Below are 27,405 nucleotides of genomic sequence, written 5' to 3'. Positions count from 1 at the left end.
AGAAGCATACCTCAATATAATGAAAACCACAGACACACAGCTAGTATGTATCATACGGAATGGGGAAAAACTGAAAGCCTTTTTTAAAAATCTGGAACATGACAAGGATGCCCACTGTTATTCAACATAGTGCTAGCTAGCACAATTAGACAAGAGAAGGATATAAAGGGCATCCAGATTGAAAAGGAAGAAGTCAAATTATCCTTGTTTGCAGGTGATATCATCTTATATTTGGAGAAACCTAAAGACTTCACCAAAAAGCTGTTAGAACTAATAATCAAATTCAGTAAAGTTGTAGGATACTAATCAACATACAAAAATCAGTGGGATATTTATATGCCCATAGTAAACAATGTGAAAAACAAATAAAAGAGTAATACTGTTTACATTAGCTGCATATAAAATAAAATACCTAGGAATTATCTCGACCAAAAAAGTGAAAATTTTCTGCAATGAAAACTGTAAAACAATGATGCAAGAAATTGAAGAGGACAGAAAAAAATGGAAACATATTTCATGTTTATGGATTGTAAGAATCAATATTGTTAAAATGTCCATACTACCCAAAGCAATCTACAGATTCAGTGCAATCCCTATGAAAATACCAATGACATCCTTCGCAGAAATAGAGAAAAAGAATCCTAATATTTATATGGAACCACAAAAGGCTCAGAATAGCCAAAGCTATCCTAAACAAAAGGAACAAAACTGAAGAAATCACATTACCTGACTTCAAATTATACTGTAGAGCTATAGTAACAAAAATGATACGGTAATGGCATGAAAGCAGACACAATCACCAGTGGAACAGAACAGAGAACCCAGAAATAAATCCATACATCTACAATGAGCTCATTTTTGACAAAGGTGCCAAGAACATACATTAGGAAAAGAACAGTCTACAATAAATGGTGCTGGGAAAACTGGATATCCATATGCAGTAGAAAAACTAGAACCCTATCTCTTACCATATATGAAAATCAAATCAAAATGGATTAAAGACTAAAATCTAAGACCTCAAACTATGAAACTACTACAAGCAAACTTTGGAGAAACTTACCAGGACATCAGTCTTGGCAAAGATCCCTTGAGTAATACTCCACAAGCACAGGCAACCAAAGCAAAAGTGGACAAGCGGGATAACATCAAGTTAAAAGCTTCTGCACAACAAAGGAAACAATCAACAAAGTGAAGAGACAACCCACAGAATGGGAATAAATATTTGCAAACTACCCATTCGACAAGGGACTAATAACCAGAATATATAAGAAGCTCAAACAGCTCTATAGGAAAAAAAAAATCTAATAATCCAATATAAAAAATGGGCAAACGATTTGAATAGACATTTCTCAAAAGAAGACATACAAATGACAAACAGGCATATGAAAAGGTGCTCAACATCATTGATCACCAGAGAGGCAAATTAAAACCACAATGAGATATTATTTTACCCCAGATAAAATGGCTTATATCCAAAAGACAGGCAATAACAAATGCTGGTGAGGATGTGGAGAAAAGGGAATCCTTGTACAGTGTTGGTGGGAGTATAAATTAGTACAGCTACTACGGAGAATACTTTGGAAGTTCATCAAAAACTAAAAGTAGGCTGGGTACAGTGGCTCATGCCTGTAATCCCAGCACTCTGGGAGGCCAAGGTGGGTTTATCACTTGAGGTCAGGAGTTCAAGACCAGCCTGTCCAACTTGGCAAACCCGATCTCTACTAAAAATACAAATGTTGGCCAGGCGTGATGGTGCATGCCTGTAATCCCAGCTACTTGGGAGACTGAGGCAGGAGAATTGCTTGAACCCAGGAGGCAGAGGCTGCACTGGGCCGAAATCATGCCACTGCACTCCAGTCTGGGTGACAGAGTGACACTTTGTCACAAAAATAAATAAATGAATAAATAAATAGAGCTACTATATGATCCAGCCATCCCACTTCTATGTATATACCCAAAAGAAAGGAAATCGGTTTATTGAAGAGGTAATCTGCACTCTAATGTTTATTGTAGCACTGTTCACAATAGCCAAGATTTGGATGCAACCTAAGGGTCTATCAGTATATGAATGGTTAAACAAAACATGGATCATGCCATGGAGTACTATTCAGCCATGAAAAAGAATGAGATCCAATCATTTGCGACAACAAGGATGGAACTGGAGGTCATTACGTTAACTGAAATAAGCACAGAAAGATAAACTTTGCATTTTCTCACTTATTTGTAGAAGCTAAAAATTAGAAGAGTTGAACTCATGGATATCAAGAGTACAAGGCTGGTTAACGGGCTGGGAAGGGTAGTGGAGTGTCAGGGGGATGTGGAGATGGTTAATGAGTACCAAAAAATAGAAAGAATGAACAAGACCTAGTATTTTCTAGCACAAAAGGGTGACAATAGTTAAAAATATTTAATTGTACATTTAAAAATTACTAAAGAGTATAACTGGATTGTTTGTAACACAAAAGATAAATGCTAGAGGTGTTAGCTATCACGTTTATCCTGATCTGATTATTACACATTACATGCCTGTTTCAAAATATCTTATGTAACCCATAAGTATATACACCTACTATGTACCTACGAAAATTAAAAATTAATAAAAAAAAAAAAAGATTGGTCAAGATGTCAAAGCTTGGAACAGAAGTGTTCTGCAAAGTGTGGGGAAATACATTGAATATATTTCTTGTGGCACTGTAAACTTTGACCTCCTTATTCAAAAGTGATTTCACAGTAGCCTCCAAAATTTAAAATATACATACATTAAACCTGTAATTTTATGTCTTGGAACTTATCTTTCAGTATACTCTCAAATGGACAAAATGACATATGGACAAAATGTTTTTGTTTCAGCCTTGCTTCCAATAGCGTATTAGGAACAACCTAAGTGTCCATCACTTGAGCATTGTCAAATGCGTGCACATGCGCATTTGTGTATGTGTATATGTTTGTAATTCCTAAAGTTTATCTGCAGGTAAGTTTTCTGTCCTGAATTTTCATATCCAACTGCTACTTGACGTCTCCACCTCGATGTCGTAATTATCTTCCTGTTGGGTATTGAGAAGTCTCGTGTCAGTATGTGGGGGTTCTTTTTTTTTTTTTTTTTTTTTTTTTTGAGATGGAATGTCGCTTTGTCTCCAGGCTGGAGTGAAGTGGCACCATCTCCGCTCACTGCAACCTCCGCCTCCCGGGTTCAAGCAATTTTGCTGCCTCAGCTTTCCGAGCAGCTGGGACTACAGGCACATGCCACACTGCCCGGCTTTTTTTTTTTCTTTCTTTTTCCTTTTTTTTTTTTTTAGTAGAGGCGGGGTTTCACTATGTTGCCTAAGCAGGTCTCGAACTCCTGAGCTCAGGTAACCTGCCCAACTCTCAAACTCCCAACCTAGCCTCCCAAAGTGCTAGGATTACCCGCAGGAGCCACCGCGCCCGGCCCCGAACTCTTGATCTTTCTCCTAATCTTTCTTTATTGACAGCCTGCTTCATCTCAGTAGAGAGCAAATTCCATCCTTTTGCCCGCTGGGTTTGAAAGTCCTAGAGTAATCCTCCGTTTCTCCCAAAACCAATTTTCAAGTGGTCAGGAAGTGCTTTTTGCTCTATCATCAAATTATATCCAGAGCCCTAACACTTTTTATCACAGTAACTGTTACTGCCCTGGTCCACACTGCCATCATTTCTTGCATAAATTATTGCAATAGGCTCCTAATTGTCCTGCTTCTATACTTGCCTCTGTATAGCCTTTCCTCATCAAAGCAATCAGAATGATTTCTTTAAAAACAGGAATTCAAATCAAATATTAATTTTATGCTCAGAACTCTACCATAGTGTCTATTTCACTCAAAGTAATAGCCAAAGACCCTACAATGGCTTGCAAAGGCCTTGATGATGTGGCCCTTGTTAATTTTCTGAAATCATTTCTTGTTACTCTCTCTCTTCATCATTAGACTCAGCTACCCTGGATTCTTTGATACTTCTTGAATATACATATACTCTCCCACATTAGAGGATTTTTTTCTCTACCTGGAGTATATTTTCCTTGGATATATATGTGGGTAACTTCCTGGCCTCCTTCAGGGAGATCATAGCCTAAATTCACCTTTTTGATGAGAGTTACCTTGACCACTCATTACCCACCCTGACTTTGCCTTACATTTTATTACAGAGCACTTATCACCTCTTATACTATAGCCTTATGTTTTATGCTTGTTATAAATTGTCTCTTCTCATGGGTTAGAATGTAAGCTTTGTCTGTTTTCTTCAATGATAGATCCTGAGAGTCTGGAATATGCTGTATCAATAAATTCAGCAATCTTCAAGAAAATTTTAAAAATCAATTATATATAACTATTCATAACATTAATTATATATTTATATAAGTTGTAGAAATATATAATGTTATAATATATACATTGTACAATTATATAAATATATATCTCTGGAAGACTGTAAAAGCAGCTAGTAACAGTAATTTTGGGAGAAGTAGTACCTGGGATGGGAAGAAAGGCACATTCCATATTGTGAGAATTTGCACCTTATCACTTCTTCAATTAAAAAAAAAGGAATTTAAAAATACAAAGCACAGTTGAGCCTAATTTGGAAATTAAAATTCTTCGTAAAATAGATCCTTAGTTTTTTGAGTTCCTTAGGAGGTTTTAATTTGTATTACCACTAGGTGGCACATGCCTACTGATAAGTTCAAAGATTCCCAGACACAAGTGTTAAACCTTTCAGTTCCCCTAAGTCATCAAAGTTTATTTTAGCTATATGGCACTGATTTTTCTCAAGAATTTTCTTTAACTCTTTTCTTATACTATTTCTGTAGGGCAGCAGTCTCCAACCTTTTTGGCACCAGGGACCGGTTTCATGGAAGACAATTTTTCCATAGACTAGGGGTCCGGAAGGGGGATGGTTTCGGGATGATTTAAGTGCATTACATTTATTGTGCACTTTATTTCTATTATCATTACGTTGTAATATATAATGAAATAGTTCTATAACTCACCATAATGTAGAATCAGTGAAAGCGCTGAGCTTGTTTTCCTCCATCTAGAGGGTCCCATCCGGAGGTGATGGGAGACAATGACAGATCCTCAGGTATTAGATTCTTATAAGGAGCACACAACCTAGATCTTTCCCACGTGCAGTTCACAATAGAGTTCATGTTCCTATGAGAATCTAATGCCTCAGCTGACCTGACAGGAGGTGGAGCTCAGGCAGTAATGCTTGTTCGTCCCCCGTTCCCCTCTTGCTGTGCTGCCCAGTTCCTAACCGATCACGGACTAGTACTGGTCTGACCCCTGCTTTAGGGAATATTATAGGAACTGTTCCTACACCATTGCTATATACAGAATAGTATGGGAACTGTTTTGTGCTATAAGCTTTATAGTGATTTTTCACTATAATTTCTAATTTAATTTTATAACATTTGACTTGCAGAAATGTCTTAAATCTGTGAAGGCTAGCTTAGACATTCTAAAAATAATTTAAAATTTCCAGTATTTAGTGAATTGTATCTGTCTCTTTTCATCTGTTTCCTATGAAATAACTTACTTAATAAATGAAATTCATAGATTATGTGTCCAAAAGTAAATTTTTGTTTGATCCTATTGTTTCATTGCTTTTATGTCAAGTTAATCTGTGCCCAGGACCAAATGCAATTTATCAGCCTCTTTCTGAATACTTTATGTAATATACCATGAGGTATAGGCAAATGGGTACTGCAGAGGATGCAAAGATGAAATGTTATTTATTGCCTCCATCTTCATGGACCTTTCATTTTATGGGTAGTGATGTCATGAACACAAATAACTATAATAGAAGTCAGAAAGTAGTAAATCAGTAAATGAAAGTATTATGTGTAGTGGGAGCACAGACTTGATATTAATTTAGGGACTCTAAGAGTATGGTGACATTTGAGAAGAGCTTTAAATATATAGTTTAATTCTCTGAACTAATTCAATATGGGTCTTATATAGATTTACACTTCTGTGAAAAAGGTGAATTATACATCTGAGAGAAAAATATAATCTTTATAGATAGGTGATAATTATAGGTTAATAAAATAAATAGCCATATTCCTTTGGCTGGTAAAGTATTTTGAATAAAATGAAAATGATGGCATGCATTTTATAAATATAACATTTAAAAACATTATACAGATCTTTTTTGCTAAGTTTTAAAATAACACTGAAAACATTGGACTAGGTCAATTTAATATTTATTTTTGACCCAGATTTTTTTTCATTTTGTTTTTCTTCTTAAAATATATTTTTGTAAACTAAATATGTGTTTAGAAAATGTACTGTATCCAAGTAAAATAATTTATCGAATTCTTATTATGCCATGAAACTATAATCTATTATTTTATTTCATACTCATGAAACCTTATGATGTATGTAGTGTTATCATTCATATTTTCTAGATAAAGAAACTAGGGCACAGAAAGTTTAAGAAACTTGTATGCATATGTTAATATCTGCTGTAACACTAAAACTAGATGTGAATGTAATTTCTTTTTATTTTATTTTATTTTATTTTATTTTTGAAACAGAGTCTTACTCTGTCACCCATACTGGAGTGCAATGGCACAATCCTGCATCACTGCAACATCTGCCTCCCAGGTTCAATCTATTCTCCTACCTCAGCCTCCCAAGTAGCTGGAATTAACAGGCATGAGCCACTGCACCCTGCCAAATTAATTTTCTTCTAATAAGAAACTTGCTTTTCAATTTGTACCACTTTAGTATAATTGCTATGTTGTTTAAAAAGAAATCAACATTATTCTTATTAAATCTATTAATATTAACTACTTTGTTATGTAGCGAACCAAACATCTGACCCTTTGACTATTAAATTGCAAAATTTTCACAATTTTGCTGAATTCTAAAATAATAATAAAATAATAATTAGATACCAAAGTCTAAGAAATATACTATACAATGCTCCAAATTAGATTTTGTTCCAGCTTAATCAGTGGATTTTAAAACAAAGTTATATATTTTAAAAAGAATTTTATTCTTTTTTCTGTATTTATATAGCCAGAAAAATGTAAGAATAAAAAGAAGTGGTATAAAAGTGCACTTCAAGAAGCATATCTACTCTATGGATATTCTCATGAACAAAGACTGGAAATGTGCTGCCTATCAAAACAACAAGGTATATCAATATTTTTTCTTTATTACTCCAAAATAAGGATTTATCCAAATGTATGTTTTCCAAAATATGTTTGCTTATTCAAAAATCTGTCTCTTTCTGTTCACAGAGAAATAGTATGTCATTGTTTATTGGAAAAGTATTTTTATATAAATGAATAGCATATATTTTGTCCCCTAAAACAATTTTCAGTGACTAAGCATACACTCTATTTAAATGCAGGAGTTCTTGTGAGCACTTTTGTTATCTTATTTACTCTTAGACTATCTACAGATCCCCTTGTGTATTTCAAATGCATATATTTCACAATGGGAACCATAGCTTTAAATATATTCCTGGCATTAAAATTTCACTTGGATATGCTGTATTATTACAGCACAAAGTATTTTCAAAATGTTGCATTTTAAAATAAGTTCAGGGCAGGAATAGAAGATAAACTTCAACTTTCAAAAAAATTAGGTGAAAAATTGTGATAATATTTCAGGTTATTTTCACAGAAAGTTTTATTGAATTCTCAATACTATGGTGTATAGTTAGCTTTTTAAATGAAACCATTTGAAAGATTATAGTAGGTTTGATTTTTTTGTATATATTTAACTTTTAAGTTCAGGGGTACATGTGCAGGCTTGTTATATAGGTAAATTTGTGTCATGGGAATGTGTTATAAAGATATTTCATAACCCAGGTATTAAGCCTAGTACACATTAGTTATTTTTCCTGATCCTTTTCCTCCTCCCACCTTCCACCCTCTGATAAACCCCAGTGTGTGTTCTTCTCTAGGTGCCAATTTATTCTTATCAATTAGCTCCCACTTATAGGTGAGAACATGCAGTATTTGGTTTTGTTCCTGCATTAGTTTGCTAAGGCTAATGGCATCCAGCTCCATCCATGTCCCTGCAAAGGACTGATCTCATTCTTTTCTATGGCTGCATAGTATTCCATGGTGTACAGGTACCATATTTTCTTTATTGCGGTGTACAGGTACCACGTTTTCTTTACCACATTTTCTTTATCCACATTTTCTTTATACCATTGATGGGCATTTAGTTTGAGTCATTGTCTTTGCTATTGTGAATAGTGTTGAACACACGTGTGCAAGTGTCTTTATAATAGAATGATTTATATTCCTTTGGGTATATACTCAGTAATGAGATTGCTGGATTGAGTGGTATTTCTGCCCCTAGGTCTTTGAGCAATCACCACACTGTCTTCCACAATGGTTGAACTAATTTACACTCCCACCAACAGTGTATAAGTGTTCCTTTTTCTCCTCAACCTCACCACCATCTGTTATTTTTTGACTTTTTAATAGTAGCCATTCTGACTAGTGTGAGATGGTATCTCGTGATTTTGATTTACATTTCTCTAATGATCAGTGATGTTGAACGTTTTTTCTTATGTAGGTTGGCCACATGTATGTCTTCTTTTTAAATTGTTAGTTTGTGTCCTTTGCCCACTTTTTAAATTTTTTTTTTTTTTTTTTTTTTTTTTTTGTGAACTTGTTTAAGTTCCCTATAGATGGTGGGTATTAGACCTTTGTCAGATGCATAGATTGCAAAAATTTTCTTCCATTCAGTAAGTTCTCTGCTCACTCTGTTGATAGTTTCTATTACTGCACTCTTTAGTTTAATTAGATCCCATTTGTAAATTTTTGCTGTGTTCCAGTTGCTTTTGGTGTCTTCATTGTGAAATCTTTGCCCATGCCTATGTCCTGAATGGTATTGCCTAGGTTGTCTTCCAGGGTTTTTATAGTTTTGGGTTTTACATTTAAGTCTTTAATCCATCTTGAGTTAATTTTTGTATATGGTATAAGGAAGTGGGGCAGGGTCCAGTTTCAATTTTCTGCATATGGCTAGCCAGTTCTCCCAGCACCGTTTATAGGGAATCCTTTCCTCATTTTTTTTTTTTTTTTTTTTTTTTTAGACAGAGTCTTGCCCTGTTGCCCAGGCTGGAGTGCAATGGTGTGATCTCGGCTCACTGCAAGCTCCACCTCCTGGGTTCAAGTGATTCTCCTGCCTCAGCCTCCCGAGTCGTTGGGATTACAGGCACATGCCACCATGTCCGGCCAATTTTTTGTATCTTTAGTAGAGATGGGGTTTCACCATGTCGGCCAGGCTGGTCTTGAACTTCCCATTGCTTGTTTTTGTCAGGTTTGTTGAAGATCAGATAGTTGTAGGCATGTGGCCTTATTTCTGAGTTCTTTATTCTGTTCCATTGATCTATGGATATGACACATTTTTAACTCTAAAAAGAAGATGATTGCCACATAAAATGATAACATTTATTTATTTATTTATTTATTTATTTATTTATTTATTTAGATGGAGTCTCACTCTGTCGCCCAGGCTGGAGTGCAGGGACGCGATCTTGGCTCACCACAAGCTCCGCCTCCTAGGTTCTAGCAAGTCTTCTGCCTCACCCTCCCGAGTAGCTGGGATTACAGATGCCCGCCACCACGCCCAGCTAATTTTTGTATTTTCAGTAGAGACAAGGTTTCACCATATTGGCCAGGCTGGTCTTGAACTCCTGAACTCAGGTGATCCATCTGCCTTGGCCTCCCAAAGTGCTGGCATCACAGGCATGAGATAGTTTTTATTAAACTTAAATATGTTTAAATTGCTTTCTGCTTAGTGATTATAATCATTTAATATTTTATAAGCCCCTTTTTGTCTTTATTACTTTAAGTTCTAAACAGATTACTCTATGGATAGAAGGATCCGGACTTTGATGCTGACTGGATTTTAAAGTAGCAATGATTTTTTTTTTCTCCTTTGGAAAACTTTGATTTATATTTACAAAAAAAATGTATATGTGAAAAGATTTTATTTGAGAAAAAATTTAAATTTCAACCCAGCCACCTAAGTTTAGGATTTAAAGCAAATAAGTATGTTTGAAAAGAGTGGAAAAAGAATGACAAATACACTACTCAGGTTTACTCTGAGACCATGAGAAGAGACATTTATTACTACAAATGCAATTTTATTCCTGTGCTGAAAATATAATGTCTCTGTTTATTAGCAATAAAGGTTGAACTCACTGTATTGTCACAAATACAATTTTATGCCTTGCACAGACTATACATTTCTGTTATTTAATCACAAAAGCCTTTTAGACATTTAATTTTTTGAACATTAATAACTTTAAGTAATATAGTCATTTACTTTTAAAACTTATATTTATTTCTCACGAGGAGTAGACTTGCACTCTCAATTAGCAGTGGGTCCTTTGACATTCTTGCCTGTCCAGAGACTCTGAAGAAGGATTATTTCTGATTGGTTTTGCAGCAATAGCTCATTTTCTTGCTGAAAGTCTGATTATTTTTACATGCAGAGTTTTATGTAATTCAGCCTGATTCTTGAGAGCCATATGCCTAACAGCTTTCATTTTGTCTCTTAAGTAGCCAAAATGGAGGGGCATGAACTTTCAGGACTTCAGAATTCTAGGAGTTCAGTCTTTGCAGTAACAGGCTCACAATTCACTATTCACTATCTCCAAAATAGTCATGTAATCCTTGTGTCTGCTTCGCATCCAGTGTAGATTCTGGTAAAATATTCAACTTCTTTCTGTATTCAAAAGTAGTTTTGAGAGATAAGTAGCCACCGTTTAGATATTTCACCAAAGATGAATAACTTAGCAGCAATCCACTTTGTAACCCAGCAACTTGAAAGGTTTCTTCACCTAACAATTTATTTTTCCAACCTAGAAACAAATTACCCCAATATTTAACCTATAGTCTTCCTACCATGCAGAAATTGGTATAGTATTTTATCTGATGCGACTCTCTCATTGTTGAAATATGCAGGATCTTTAAATATATTTAAATTTTAAAATATAACTTTAAATATAACCCAATCAGATTATAACAGTCTCACCCTCATAATTTAGTTGTTCTGTTTTTGTTGCATTTATTACTACTACTGTAACTAAGTAATTCTGCTGGAGCTAGAAAATTTTTTATCTTATATAGAAACATTCATTTTAATTATACTTCTAAAAATAAATAGACCATTATTCATAGAATAATGATTAATCTTAATAAAGATTAAGACTTTCTTACATGCTCTACATTTTAGAATTGATGTCCTTATTTCTAACTTTTTCCCAGAATTATTTATATTGTAAAAAAATTGACTTGATTTTTTAGAGCAGTTTTAAGTTCACAGAAAATTGAGTGGAAAGTACCGAGAGTTCCCATATATCTCCTCCACACAGCCCCTAAACACACAACCTCCCCCACTATCAACATCCCATACCATGAGATCTATTTGTTACAATTGATGAACCTGCACTGACACGTCATTATCACCCAAAGTCCTTAGTTTACATTAGGGTTAACTCTTGCTGTTACACATTCTGTGGGTTTGAAGAAATGTATAATGACCTGTATCCACCATTGTAGTATCATGTAGAATAGTTTCACTGCTCTAAAAATCCAAGGGTCAAAGGGTCAGATGTTTGGTTCGCTTCCATATTGGGTTGGCTATTCTGGGTCTTTTGCCTTTCCATATACATTTTAGAATCAGTTTGTTGATTTCACAAAATAACGTGCTGGCATTTGATTGGGATTGTGTTGAATCTATATATCAAGTTGGGAAGAGCTGACATCTTGACAATATTGAGTCTTTTTATCAGTGAACATGGAATATCTTCAAGTTTATTCAGTTCTTTTTTGATTTATTTTTATCAGAGTTTGGTAGTTTTCCTCATTTAGATCTTATACTTTTTTTTAGATTTATGCTTAACTAATTCACTTTGAGGTTTGCCAGTGTAAATTCTAATGTGTTTTCATTTCAAATTCTATTTGTTTGGTACTGGTATATCAGAAATCTATTTATTTTTGCATGTTAACCTTGTATCCTGCAACCTTGCTATAATCTATTATTAATTACAGGATTTTTTTTTGTCTATTCTTTTGGATTTACTACATAGACAATCATATCATGTGCAAAGAGACTTTTATTTCTTCTTTCCAAATCTATATACCTTTTATTTTCATTTATTGTCTTACCGTGTTATCTAGGAATTCCAGTACAATATTGAGAAGAGTGGTGAGTGAGAAAACCCTTGACTTGTTCTTCATCTTAGCATGACAGCTTCTAGCTTGTTACCATTAAATATGATACTAGCTTTAGATGTTTTGTAAATGCTCTTTATGAAGCTGAGGAAGTTCCCCTGTCTTCCTTGTTTCCTGAGGTGTTTTTTTTTTTCTTCTTTATGCTGTTAATGCAATTGATTGATTAAATTAATTGGTTTCCAATTTTTGAACTACCTTGCATTGAATGAGTTAGAAAGTATTTTCTCTGCTTATATCTTCTGGAAAAGGTTATGGAGAATTGGCATAATTTCTTCCTATATGTTTGATAGCATTCACCAGTGAACCCATCTGGGCTTGCTGCTTTTTGTTTTGGAAGGTTATTATATTGATTCAATTTCTTTAATAGTATAGGTCTATTCAGATTGCCTGTTTCTTTTTGTAGAATTTTAGCAGAGTGTCTCTTTCAAGAAATTGGTCCATTTCATCTAGGTTATAAAATTTGCGGGCATAGAGTTGTTCATAATGTTCCTTTATTTTCTTTTAATGCCCATGGGATTTGTTATAATGTCTACTCTTTCATTTCTAATATTAGTAATATGTGCCCACCTGCCTCTCTCTCTTTCCTCCTTCCTTCCTGTCTCTCTCCCTCCCTCCCTTCCTTCCTTCCTTTCTTCCTTCCTGCCTTCCTGCCTTCCTGTCTTCCTGCCTTCCTTCCTTCCTGCCTTCCTGTCTTCCTTCCTTCTTGTCTTCCTTCCTTCTCTCTCCTTCCTTCCTTCCTTCCTTCCTTCCTTCCTTCCTTCCTCTCTTTAGTCATCAAATTTACTGATCTTTCAAAGAACTAGCTTATGGTTGTATTGATTTTTCTCTATCTACTGTCTTCAATTTCATTGATTTCTGCTCTTTTATTTTTTTCTTCTGCTTACTTTGGATTCAGTCTGTTCTTTTTCTTCTAATTTCCAAAGTAGAAGCTTAGATTATTGATTTTAGAGTTTTTTTCTTTTCTAATAGATGAATTCAATGCTATAAATTTTCCTCTGAACATTGCTTTTGCTGCATCCCGTGATAAGTTGTATTTTCATTTTCATTTAGTTCAAAATATTTTAAAATTTTTCTTGAGTTTTTTATTTCTTTGATCTATGTGTTACTTAGAAGTGTGTTCCTTAATCTCCAAGTATTTTGAATTTCCACTTCTCTCTCTGTTACCAGTTTCTGGCTTAATTCCATTTTGGTCTACAAGGAGACATTGTATTATATCTATTCTTTTAAATGTGTTAAAGTATTTTTTATTGCCCAGAATGTGGTCTGTTTTTCTGAATGTTTCATGTGGGCTCAAAAAGGATGTGTATTCTGCTGTTGTAGGATGAAGTAGATTACAGATGTCAAATATATCCAGTTGATTGATGGTGCTTTTGAGTTCAACTGTGTCTTTACTGATTTTCTTTTTGCTGGATTTGTTCATTTCTGACAGAGGGCTGTTGAAGCCTCTAGCTGTAATAGTAGATTTATTTATTTCTGTCTACAGTTCCATCAGTTTTTGCCTCTCATATTTTGATGCTCTGTTGTTAGGTGCATGTACATTAAAGGTTGCAAGTCTTCTTGGAGTATTGACTTCTTTATTATTTTATATGACCCTCTTTATTCTTGATAACTTTCCTTACTCTGAAGTCTGCTATGTTTCAAATTAATATAACTCCTCCTACTTCCTTTTCATTAGGGTTAGCATGATATACTTTTCTTTTAATTCATCCATCTAGGCCATTAATATTTAAAATGATTATTTTTAATATCATGGATTAATAGTTGTCATATTTATTATTATTTTCTATTTATTGCCCTTTTTCTTTGTTACTGTTTTTGCCTTTTACTCTTTTTCTGTCTTTATGATTTTGAGATTTTATGTAATTACATTTTCTTCCCTGTTGCCATATCAATTATCAATTATACTTTTTTAAAACTATTTTTAGTGGTGTCCTTTTTCTTTGTTACTGTTTTTGTCTTTCACTCTTTTCCTGTCTTTGTGATTTTGAGATTTTAAATAATTCCATTTTCTTCCCTCTTAGCATACCAATTATCAGTTATACTTTTTCAAAAACTTTTTTTAGTTGTTGCCCTAGAGTTTGCAATATACATTTACAACTAATTCAAATCTCACTTACAAATAATTATCCTGTTTCATGGGTAGTACAAATACCTTATGACAGACTATGCCTAATTCTTCCTTCTCATCCCTGCTATCATTGATATCATTCATTTTACTCATATATAAGCATATATGCATGCACACAAAAAGATGTATGCGTAAACATACGTAATTAAGTATATCATGATTATTTTAAACAAACTGTTATCTGTTAGATCAATTAAGAATAAGAAAAGGAAAAAGTTTTTACTTTACCTTTACTTAGTCAGTTTTCAATGCTCTTCTTGTCTTTGTGCAGATCTGACTTTCTAACTTATATTATTTTTCTTCTCTCGGAAGAACTTCTTTTAGTATTCCTTGCAAGGCAGTTCTATTGGCAACAAATGCCTCCTTTTTTTTTTTTTTTTTTTTTTTTGCCTGAGAAAGTCTTTATTTCTCCTTTACTTTTGAAAAATAATTTCACAGGCCATGCATTGTGGCTCAGGCCTGTAATCCCAGCATTTTAGGAGGCTGAGGCAGGAGGATCACTTGAGCTCAGAGTTTGAGACCAGCCTGGACAACATGGTGAGATTCCGTCTCTATAAAAAATTCAAAAATTAACCAGGTATTCATCTGTAGTCCCAGCTATGCAGGAGACTGAAGTGGGAGTATCGCTTGAGCCCAGGAGGTTGAGGCTGCAGTGAGCCATGATTGTGCCACTGCACTCTGACCTAAGTACAGAGCAAGATCCTATCTCAAAAGAAAAAAAAAAGAAGAATTAAGAAACATGTTTTCTAAATGAAAAAAAAAAAAAAGAAAGAAAAGTAATTTCAGAGTGTATAATTCTAGGTGGGTGGGTTATTTTGTCAACACTTTATTTTGCTCAACTGTTTTATTGATTGCATGGTTTTTGAGGAAAAGTTTGATGTAGTTCTTATCTTTACTCTTCTATTGGTAAAGTGGGTTTTTTCTCTGACTTCTTTCAAGATTTTATTTTTAATCTTTTATTTTCTGCAGTTTGAATATGACATGTAGATTTTTGGCATTTATATTACTTGGTATTTCCTGAGCTTCTGGGTCTATGGTTTGGCATCTGATATTAATTTGGGGGAAATTATCAGTTATTATTGTGTCAATTTTTTGTTGTTGTTGTTCCTGTATCTCTTTTCATTCTGGTATACCTATTACGTGTATGTCACACTTTTCTAGTTGTCACACAGTTCTTGGATATACTGTTTTATTATTTTTTTCAGTATTTTCTCTTTTTCAGTTTTTTTAGTTTTGGTGGTTTTTATTGATATATCCTGAAGCTCAAAGATTGTTTCCTTAGCTATGTTGAGTCTCCTGATGAGCATATCAAACACATTCTTCATTTCTGTTACAGTACTTTTGCTCTCAAGTATTTCTTATGAATCTTTCTTAGAATTTTCATTTCTTTACTTACAGTACTCATCTGTTCTCGCATGTTGTCTACTTTTAACACTATAGCTTTTAGCATATTAATCATAGTTGTTTTAAATTCACGAGCTGATAATCCCATCATCCCTGCCATATCTTGATCTGGTCCTGCTGCTTGCTCTTTCTCTTCAAATTTTCTTTTTTGCCTTTTAGTATGCCTTACAAATTTTTATTGAAAGGTGGGCATGATGTTCTGGGTAAAATAACTGCAATCATGATAGTTTAGCAGTACAGTGGTAAGACATGGGGGGGAGGGAAAGCATTCTATGTTCCTATCATAAAGTCTCAGTCCTAGGCTGTAAACTTCATAAGGGCTTTCCTCCAACTTCCTTTTATTTTCTTCACCTACATAGGTGGTAAAGGATGGCTAGAAGGGGCTGGAGTTGGGTATTTTGCTTCCCCCAGGTCAGGCTGGGGTTAGGCTTTGAAAATCCCTCAATAGGTTAGGCTCTGGTAAAATAGTTTCTCCTCAGGGCAGGCCTTGCTAAGAAGTACAGAATGGTCTGATTATTTCAAAATGATTACTTTTCTCCTCCCCTTGATGGAACCAGGAGATATTTCCCTAATCTTCTCTGTGAGAACCTGGTAGAGCTCCTTCAGGTAAAACTCAACAAAAGTGTGTGCCGCTCCCACCATGACTAGGTCCCCCTGGAGTTTTTGTCTCAGGCTTGTTCCCACAGAGTTTCTAGAAGTTTGTCAATTGAAGTTCATGTTTTCCTACCCCTATACTAGTTTCCACCCTGCTCAGGTGGGTTGTGATTCTCTGTATTTACCTGTCTTTTTCTCCAAATTTGGGGACATCGGTTTTCCTGGTGACCTCACTTCTCCAAAGGATCTGAAAAGAGTTGTTCATTTTTCATTTTGCTCACCTTTGTACATGTTGTTGGACTCTAGTGGCAACCTTCTAAGCTCCTTACATTCCAGACCAGAAACTGAATGTCTTCTACATTTTTACGAAAATGCTCTCAGCTATCACAGTTAAACAAACAAAAACTGACAAATTTTTCAGAGTCCATGAATACACAAGGTTTAAAAAAATTATTTAAAGAAGAGAAATCATTGAATTATGTGAATATTTGTATTTCTCCCTAATATGGTTGTAAGTAAAAAATCAGTAACATCTGTTCTGGGTCATGAGTCATAACCACCTCTACTCATTTAGAACATTTTCATTTACTACCAGCAGCTCCTCTTTTGCGCTTTAAAAATATGACTTGGATATAACTCAAAGGAGGAGTGAAGGCCCTTTTCATTATCCACATCTACATTTCCTGTTAACTGCTTTTCACTCTTTATGGTGAGAGTCCCTCCATGCAGAGATTTCTAAAGGAAGGAAATTAAATCTTTCTCACAAGAGAAAATTTAGCTTTTAGAAGGTTGTTAATTTTTGCTGAAGTTGAACATAGACCTACTGTTATTATTAATAAAGAAATTACTACTGATCATAATGTTTCAAGTATTACATAAGAATTTTCCTTAGGCATTTGAAAATCAATGTGGTTTTTGATATTCCCCAAGATACTCTACTTTTATTGGAAGATGGTTTTTATAACTTTTGAGCATAAAAAGCTCCTTGAACAACAGTTCACATATTTCTGTTCCCAATTCATTGCCATGTTAGCAAATTTATGTAAGAATGAGGTATATTTTGACAGGAAACATAGCAAACATCCATTTTGGTTAACTCTCTCTATCCCATACAGATACATAGACTCCAATTTTAGTTTTTGAGTTTCTTTTCCAATTTTAACTATTTTTAATGATTGATATTTCATCATGACTTCTATCCTTATTAGAGATTTTCAAAAGAACAAAGAGTAAATTTACTTTTTTTAAGATACAACAAAACTTATTGTATCTTTTTATTACTGTAAGGTTCTACTGGGCCCTTTACACGTCATTAATCCCAAAATATACTGTGAGATTTTTGTGATCTTATTTTTTCCTATTTCTTGAAACATGTTGCTATTTTATTATTACTCATCAATTATTTCTAACTATGTTAAAAAGATGAAAATAATTATTTAGATGGAAGAATGGTAGAGTCACCTAAAAAGATGATACAGTAGTGAAATATATAATCACTAAAGTGTTTTTCCTAGTATTCCAAAGATCAAGATCTCTGTCTTTCTTTCTGTCTCTTTCTCTCTCTCTCTCACACACACACACACACACACACACACACACACACACAGACACACACCATGTCTATTAGCTAAAATGGAAGTGAATATTTGTTGATTTTCAGACATTGTTTTAGGAGTTTTAATTAAGTAGCTTATTCTATTTAAATCTCACAATATACTAGTGAGGTAATCATTTTTACTCCTGGACCCAATTAAACTAAAGAGCTTTTTACAACAAACGAAACTATCAACAGAGTAAATAGACAGTCCACAGAATGGGAGAAAATATTTGCAAACTCTGCATCTGAAAAAGTTCTGATGTCCAGCATTTATAATAAGCAAAAAATAACCCCATTAAAAAGTGGGCAAAGGACATGAACAGACACTTTTCAAAAGAAGACATATATGTGGCTAATGAGCATATGAAAAAATGCTCAACGTCACTGGCCCTTAGAGAAAGGCAAATCAAAACCATAATGAGATAGTATCTCACAGTAGTCAGAATGGTTATTAATACAAAGTCAAAAGATAACAAATACTGGCGAGGTGGCAGAGGAAAGGGAATGCTATAATACTACTTGTGGTAATGTAATTTAGTTCAGTGACTGTGCAAAGCAGTTTGACAATTTTTCAAAAACTTAAAACTGAACCATCATTTGACCCAGGAATCCCATTTTGGGGATATATACCCATAGAAATATAAATCATTCTACCATGAAGATATATGCACACATATGTTCATTGCAGCACTATTTTCAATAGCAAAGACATGAAATTAACTTAGACGCCCATTAATTGTAGACTGGATAAAGAAAATATGGTACATATTCACTGTGGAATGCTATGCAGTCATGTAAAAGAACAAGATAATGTCCTTTCAGCAACATGGTTGGGACTGGAGGTCATTATCCTAAGCAAGATAATGTAGGAACAGACAATCAAGCACTGCATGTTGTCACTTATAAGTGAGAACTAAACATTGAGTACACGTGATCACAAAAAAGGAAACAATAGACACTGGGGCCTACTTGAGAGTGGAGGGTGGAAAGAGGGTGAAGATTGAAAACCTACCTATTGGGTACTATGCTTACTACCTGGGTGATAAAATAATATGTACACCAAACCCTGTAATACACAATGTATCTGTATAGCAAATAAGTACATGTACCCTTGAAACTAAAAGTTTAAGAAAAATAATTATTACCCTGGTTTATAAATAAAGAGAGTCTAAGAGCATGTGCATTGTTTTATATCTTATACTGTCTAATATAGTAGCGGATACCAAGTAAATGATCAATATATTTTAATTAATACATTACAGTAATTTTTTCAGGTAAAATATATATTTCAGATTCATAGGAGATTTTGGATGAAATACATATACATTTTTATTTATAAGTAATATTGAACACTTACTGCATATAAAATGTGGTCCCTGCTTTTGAGGAATATTCAAGTCACAGAATACTTAGACATGTTCTTAACTAACCATAATACAAAGAAGAAAGTTTCATGGCTTAATATGACTATGATTTTGCAAAAGAGGTGGAGTTTTATCCTAATCAGAGGAATATCTGTAGTGGCACATAACCTTATACATTCATCAGTGGAGAGAAAGGGTGTTCCAGAAAGAGGGATCATCTCAAGTATACAGCTGGATATAGGAAAGAGGATAGTTTACATGTGACCAGCCAGTTGTAGGAATGAATATAGTAACCTGTTCCTCTGAGTTTCTATATTTTATGACAACAGTCGTAACCAATAGGTACATATACACACATACCTGCTTTAGCATATCTCAAAATAATATCCTGGGATAGTTTTTTATGAACTATTTGGTTACTAATTATTCTGTTTTTAGGAGTGGAATAATGAGAAAATGTACTAAATTTAGGAGTAGTATAATGAGAAAATATACTAGTAGTTTCCATTCTTGCTGAGTCTTTCTCTGAGGCACTGTTGGTAGCTCAGTGGTCCCAAATGGAGACGACAGACATTCTGGAAAAATTAGAGGCTTGTGATCAGATGGTTCTGGCCAAGCTGCATGACCTCAGGCAGGATACGTTATTTACCTCAGCTGTGAAGTGAGGAGAGGCTGCGTACTTTACAAGGTTATAATGATAATTAAATAAGATATCTATATAAAGTCCTTGTCCCATGTCCAGCATATAATAGATAGATATGAAAATGGAGGCAGCTGGGATTCAATTTTAGATCCTATATACTCCAGAGTATACAAGCTCCCCAGAACCTAGAAATCAGATATACTAGACAACTTGAGGACATCCAACTAACCAACTTTAAGAGAGGAGATTTGCCAAATAAATATAAAAATGTTCATATTATTACTTTTGGATTGCATTGCTCTACTAAACAATGAGAAGCTCAGTTTATTAGCATATTAATTAAAGGGACAACTGGAACAAAATAATGTTATAATAGTAATGAGAAAGTAGAAAATTCTAATTGTGTAACTCAGTATTTATTTGAACAGGAACATAGGCACATTTTTGAAGCAGCCATGTTTCATTGTCTTACAGATAAATCTAAAACATATGACAAAGTTGCTGTACTGGCCAAGAAAGGGGTAAGATTGTGTTTTATTATATAAAATATACAAACTTCAAATTTCATTTAACACTGTTCTTTAAAGAAAATTAAATTATTTAAAAACAAACAATGACATACAATCCACTTTTTCTTCTAAATGTTACTTCAGTATGTTTCCTTTCTTAGGTTAATATGAGGAAATTAATGTTTATGGTTACTTATATTAATGTTATAGGACTATCAGAAATTAGAACAATAGAGAACTGTAAGTAAACAAGTAAATGAGTGCTTTTACTTAAATTATATTTCATATACATACTCATATACTAAAATATTTTTATATACTATATTACTGTAATGTGTGTACACAGTCTCATAGAAAATTTAAGTAGAATTTACTGCTCAACATAGCATCTATCTTAAACTTAAGTAGAGAACAGTATCAGCCATCTTAATGAATTTTCTGAACGTGGAATGTTTTAAATGAAAATTGTCAGCAGCATTTTTAAAGAATTATTAAAATGTAATACATTATTCTGAATATTGTATTCAGACAGTTGTTTAACTCTACTTATTGTCAAAAACTTGGTTGAGATAGGATGAACCTTGACATTCTCCTCAAGAGATGATGTTCTTACCACTAAATAAAGAGAAAGAATTGGTGCCTAAAACAAATACTTGTGGACATATACTAGTGCCACAATAAAAAGGAATTACGATAGAACGAAAAGCCTATGGTGAGATTTCCCATGTTGAGTAGTGAAGCAGAGCAGATCCAGGGAAGGTCAAGTGTAACCTCGAGGAACAGAAAAGGATGTTGGGCATGTATCTATAGATGATTAGGCAAAAGATGGGCATCATTTTTGTATTCTGAATATGTACATTTTATGAGTCCTTCTAAAATCAGGTGTTGTTTTATCTTTTTGCTTTTTGGCTTATAAAAGGAATCTTGGCTGTTCACTGGCTGAATATTGTTCCGCTCCTTTGCAGAGAGGAATTCAGTATCATAGAAAACAAGGTTGCCCTTTATAAAAGAAAGGATATAGGTTTTGTGTGTTCATCTGGAGATTTAGACAGGAATACGTGAAGTAGTGCAGTATTGTTAATGTGGATAAGTTTATTTTAATCTTGGCTAAATGATATTTAGAATCAAAGACTATAAAGATAATAACTAATGTTTCTATATATTGCTTTATTTGTACCAATTTTTCTTAACAAAGGCAGTACTGTTCTCAGGGTCAGTGCCATGGGCCAAGTCTTTGTTATTGTAAACAGTGCATAAATAAACATACATGTGCATGTGTCTTCATAGTAGAATTATATATAATCCTTTGGGTATATATCCAGTAATGGGATTGCTGGGTCAAATGGTATTTCTGGGTCTAAATCCTTGAGGATTCCCCTCACTGTCTTCCACAATGGTTGAACTAATTTATACTCCCACCAACAGTGTAAAAATGTAAACAGTGTAGAAGTGTCCACCTCCTCTCCAGCATCTGTTGTTTCCTGACTTTTTAATGATTGCCATTCTAACTGGAGTGAGATGATATCTCATTGTGGTTTTGATTTGCATTTCTCTAATGACCAGTGATGATGAGCTTTTTTTCATATGTTTGTTGGCCTGCATAAATGTCTTCTTTTGAGAAGTGTCTGTTCATATCCTTCACCCACTTTTTGATATGGATGGTTGTTTTTTTCTTGTAAATTTGTTTAAGTTCCTTGTAGATTCTGGATATTAGCCCTTTGTCAGATGGATGGATTGCAAGAAATTTCTCCCGTTCTGTAGGTTGCCTATTAACTCTGATGATCGTTTCTTTTGCTGTTCAGAAGCTGTTTAGTTTAATTAGATCCCATTTGTCAACTCTGACTTTTGTTGCCCTTGCTTTTGGTGTTTTAGTCATGAAGTCTTTGCCCATGCCTATTTCCTAAATGGTATTTGCCTAGGTTTTCTTCTGAAAATTGCCTAATTATACCCTTACCCATTTTTTCTTGGGCTTATATTTTTTCTGATTGATTTGTAGGCATGGACACTCTTATTAGTTATTAATAATTTGTCAGTATGTTACAAACATTTTCTGATTTTCCTTTTAAATGTTTTGTAGTTCTTTTTCTGTATTTATATAGTAAAATTGTCTCTTTTGGGGCATTCAGTGTTTTTTTTTTTTTTTTTGACATGCTTTAAAAGACTGCCTTTTCATTAATATAAAATATATTTCACAATTCACTTAACCTTTCTTCTATTGTTGTTGGTAAAAGTGATGAAAAGCTTCATCAGTATAGCTTTCTCTCCTACCCTATTTGTTGAATTGTTTTTTTAAGGACACTTCCCAGTAGAAGGATTATGTTGAAGTGTTCTCATCATCAGTGCTTGCAAATGCCATAATTGTCATTGACAAGTATTAGTATAATAAAGATGTTGTTGCCAGTTTACATCATAACTTGTTGTTGTTGCTATAACATGAGGTAAAAAAAATCTATGTACCAATTTAGGGAAAAATTTCATGTTTATAATATTAAATGCATCCATGTAGAAACATAGTTTGATTCTCTATTCATTTTTATTTCGTTTTTTCAATAGAGAATTTTACATATTTCTAATTAACTCTATCCCAGATATTATTACTAAGTGGAAAAAGATCTATTTTTTAATTTTTTACATACAGAAATTATGTATATCTTTTTCCCTAAAACTTATTAATACCAATAACTTAACTTACGATTTGAACAACAAAATTAAGGACCACTTTCTTGATTTATACATTTCAATATGAGGAATTTCAGCTATTATGTTTTCTGATAAAAAGTATTTCTCTCCAAAGTTATTACAAAAAATTTCCATAACAAGCAGAAAATTTTCATTAGCCCAATTAACAGGATAAGTTGCTTACATTTTATGACTAGATGTCTGGATATTTGTGTTAATTGCTAAGCTTGCTATTAATATGGAATTCATGTACTGCAACTCACTTAATTTATTTAGCTTTATATGCATCCTTCCCAGAAGATAAATATATTATAGCAGATTCCTACTGCTGGGTTCTAGCCCTAGGCAGAGAGAAATCTCAGAAAAGAATAGCAAGGAGCAGAACCCCTTGGGAAGAGTCACAGTCAGGCTTCAAAACTCATTTAATTTCCTTTTGTATTCTACTTTGTGGGCATTATTCACCTTTCCATAGGCCAGTGTCCCCCAGACTTGAATCATTCAGGTATTCCGTCACCATTTTGCCATTTTCAGTACTATTAATATAGTTTTTTTTTTTTTTTTTTTTTTTTTTTTAGTTTTTAGAGAAGAAATTTTCAACAAATCGAGTTTAAAGATCAAATTGGCTTTTATTAGTGATTCGTGAATCTGGCAGCACCTTATCTATGAAATAGAAGGTGCTCTACTGGGATTAGCAGAATGATCAGCTTTTGTAAGGCAGCTCCAGTAGGAAGAAGGAAACAGCATTGTGCAAAAAAACTAGGTTGGTTAGCATCAGGTTACTTCAAGTTACTCTCCTTGTGTGGCTTAAAGCAGAAGATACTTTCTTATTATGACAGCTCAGATTGACTGGGACCCTTATTATTGGTTGCTGTGAAATCTTCTGGTTTTTGGAAAACTAGCTCATGTCTCAGTTCAGTTTGATTACATGACACCTAGTGCGAGTGACTCCATTCTAGTGTGGTCTGGATTATTGGGGTCTAGTGCAGGGGCACAGTCCACAATGACTACCTCCTATAAATTTTATTTAGCCAACTTGACTCACCTTTTTCATAATTTAAATTTTTATTGAAGTAAAATTTAAACACAGTGAAATGCAGAGATCTTAATTGTACAATTTGATGATTTTTTCTTAAATATATATACTCATAAAACTACCATCCCTAATCAAAATAAAGAATTTTCCCTACCCAGAAAGTTTCCTAATGTAAATATTTATCCATTTTATCCATTTATTACTTTAAATCATCAGTGTAAATCTTAACATACAAAGTTCATTTTTCTTTTTTTGAGGCAAGGCCGTTGCCCAGACTGGCATACACTGGCGTGAACACAGATGGATCACTGAAGCCTTGACCTCCTAGGCTCAAGTGATCCTTCTGCCTCAGCCTCCCAAGTACCTGGGACACACAAGTGTGCACCACCTTGTCTGGCTAATTTTTGTGGTTTTTTTTTTTTTGTAGAGACAAGGTACTCCTGGGCTCAAATAATCCTCCCACCTTGGCCTCCCCTAGTGCTGGGATTACAAGCATGAGCCACCCACACCCCACCAGAAAGTTGTTTTCATACTAATTTCATTTGCCCTATGCTCAAAATCTGTAGAGGGAAACTGCCTCCTTATAAGGCAGTATTAAAATGCCCTTCCAGAGGGTGATTTTAACAAGATACTCTTTAGTAACTTCTTAACTAACCCTGCTTGATTAAATTGCAAGATTTACCTCTTTTATCTTGAATTAAAGTCTATAGGAGTTCTATAGGATAACAATTAGTAGTAAAATATTACAATTAGAGAAAATAGATAAATCTCTGATTCCAAATCCTTTTATACACCATTTATGAAGGCAAGCAAAGATCCCTTGCTTCAGAATACCAATTTTCTAGTGCAGATTATTGTATTTGCTCCTTAAACAAAAAAGAAAAAGTCTTCATTGAGACTTATATATTTCCTTAACCCTTTTTTGTATTTGATTTTCGCTTGATGGATCTGACTTCAGTCAAACTGCCTACTTGTGGTTTTCACAAAATGGCCAGTGGGAGTGGGAGGAGCTGAGGAGTACAGGGTAAATGCGTGTCAAGGGTGAGTATAGCAGAGTTGAAAACTCCTTTGTTTTTCTCCCCTGGAGAGAATACAATAGTATGTCATAGTGTGAAGACCGCACTATTCCTCAAGTTCATAGGGCATGTAGTATAAGAAATGTTGGCTAGCAACTAGCTATAAGGGGAAGTTTTTCCATCCACAGGGCTACTGGCCTGCTTATTGTTGCTAGGGTTGCAGTTGAGTTGTAAGGGGCTGTTCTAAGAAAGTAGAAGTGGAGAGAGGTATAGTGATGCCTTCCTAAACCAGTGTTTTTCTCCCAGTGCAGTGAGTGGTTTGTCTGAGAAAATTCAGAGTTTAATTATGCAAATTTGGTTTTTGGTAAGCAAACATTGAGGTTTATCTATCAGTGATTTTCTCTAGTCATTTAAAATTTGTTTTCATCCTTGTTACTAAAAAGCAAACACAAAAGTATGCTTTTTGAATGTCACTGTTTATTATGACTAGTTTTGTATTAATTTTTCTCTATACATAATGCCCATTTAAAAATTCAGTTTAGATTATTTTATTTGGAATTTGAATTTGATGATACTTAAAATCTGCTGCTGCAGATTCTAAAAATTTGAAACTTTTCAACCATAACTCTCCCTGTTTTCTATTCTATATTTCAACTTTGAACCAGAAAACAAGAAATATGATTCCACAAAATGTAGCTGCCCTTTTTTTAAGAAACAAAATCTTCCTCAAATACCAGTTATCAAATGGTGAACAGCTGCCAGATGTTGTCCTTTGTCATTTGGACCTACGGTTGTGGTATGCAGTTTTCTTCAATGCATTTTGCTGATTGTATTTAGTACAAGTGTAATCCTTTCTCTCTGATTCAGAGACACGTAAGTCCTATTTCCAACTTCAGACTCCACACAAAATGAATCTGAGTTTCCTCTAAATTCTGGAATATTTCTTGCTCACCATCATCATCTTCACTCCATTCCATTAAAACCAAAACCAGTAGTACCTATCAATAGGTTATTGATATAATATAGAATAGGAATTTGAATAATGAGTTGGTATTTTATGGATTGTAGCAATTACACTAGTTATATTAAGTGATTTTTCTATGCCTAATAGTTATACTACTATTCTACTTGCAAAGGGGAGAGATATCACCAGAAAAAATACAATGTCAGTGAAAAGAAAATTGGCTTATAGCAGAATTCAAGCCTACAGTTTCAAATTTATAAGCATTTGGCTTTTGTCCACAAGTCTTTCAACTTTTCATTTATGTTAAATGACACAGACCTATTTTCTTTCTTTAAAAACCTATAAATTACTACTTCTAAAATTCTTTAAAATTATAATGACTTTGAGATGCTATTTGTCTTTTTGTTTATGTAGTTAATACCTTTACTTTGCCAAGCAGGGTGGCTCATGCTCATAATCCTTGCACTTTGGAAGGCTGAGGCGGGTGGATCGCTTGAGCCCGGGAGTTCAAGACAAGCCTGGGTAACATGGTGAAACTTTGTCTCTACTAAAAATACAAAAATTATGCCAGGTGTGGTGGTGTGCATCTGTGGTCCCAGCTACTCAGGCTGAGGTGGGAGGATCCCCTGAGCCTGGGAAGTTCAGGCTGTAGTGAGCCAAGATTGCGCCACTGCACTCTAGTTTGGGTGACAGGAGTGAGACCCTATCTTAAATAGTGATAATAATAATAATAATAATTCTTTCACTTTGTTCCAGAAATAATTTGCTGCATCATGAAATGTTTATATTAGAGATACATCTTAAACTTATACTCTCCTACACACTAGACAACATTTTTAAAATAATTTTTTAAATGTTTTAGTTGTGCTATTGTGGAGAGTCTGTCTATTCCTATGTATAAGAGAGATCTTATGCATTCTACTGAAGGTAAATGCTTAAAGCATTTGACAATGATCCATGAGTTCGAAAATCAGGCTGGTTATCCTTACTGTTCTAGCCGATATGGAGAAAAATTATAAAACAAATAATGAAACACTTGACATTCATTCTTTTGTCCAGAAAAACAGCATAATATAGATACTATAACCACTGAATATTCTCTGCATCAGCTTTTTAGAATGTAATTGAAACACATAGACTCTAGAAGGTCTTCCCTAAAAACAGTATCTTCTCCCAACATTCCCCTTGCTAAGATATCTGTTGACTTTAGGAAAAAACTGTACCCAAGTAGGAATTGTTTCAACTGATTTGGAT

At 34.0% G+C, this 27,405-nt stretch overlaps 1 protein-coding gene across 1 annotated transcript in view; it reads left to right on the top strand.

Moving 5' to 3' along the window:
- ZCWPW2 (zinc finger CW-type and PWWP domain containing 2) overlaps positions 1 to 27,405 on the top strand; it is a 104,497-nt gene that overhangs the window by 57,258 nt on the left and 19,834 nt on the right. The window contains exons 4-5 of the mRNA XM_015132322.3: positions 7,032 to 7,149; positions 20,425 to 20,471. Coding sequence (XP_014987808.3) covers positions 7,032 to 7,149; positions 20,425 to 20,471 — 165 coding nt within the window. The remainder of the gene's footprint in view (positions 1 to 7,031; positions 7,150 to 20,424; positions 20,472 to 27,405) is intronic.

Source organism: Macaca mulatta, chromosome 2 (genome assembly GCF_049350105.2).
Source record: "Macaca mulatta isolate MMU2019108-1 chromosome 2, T2T-MMU8v2.0, whole genome shotgun sequence".
Classification (NCBI taxonomy): Eukaryota; Metazoa; Chordata; class Mammalia; order Primates; family Cercopithecidae; genus Macaca; species Macaca mulatta.
This window is presented reverse-complemented; position numbering and strand designations above follow the sequence as displayed.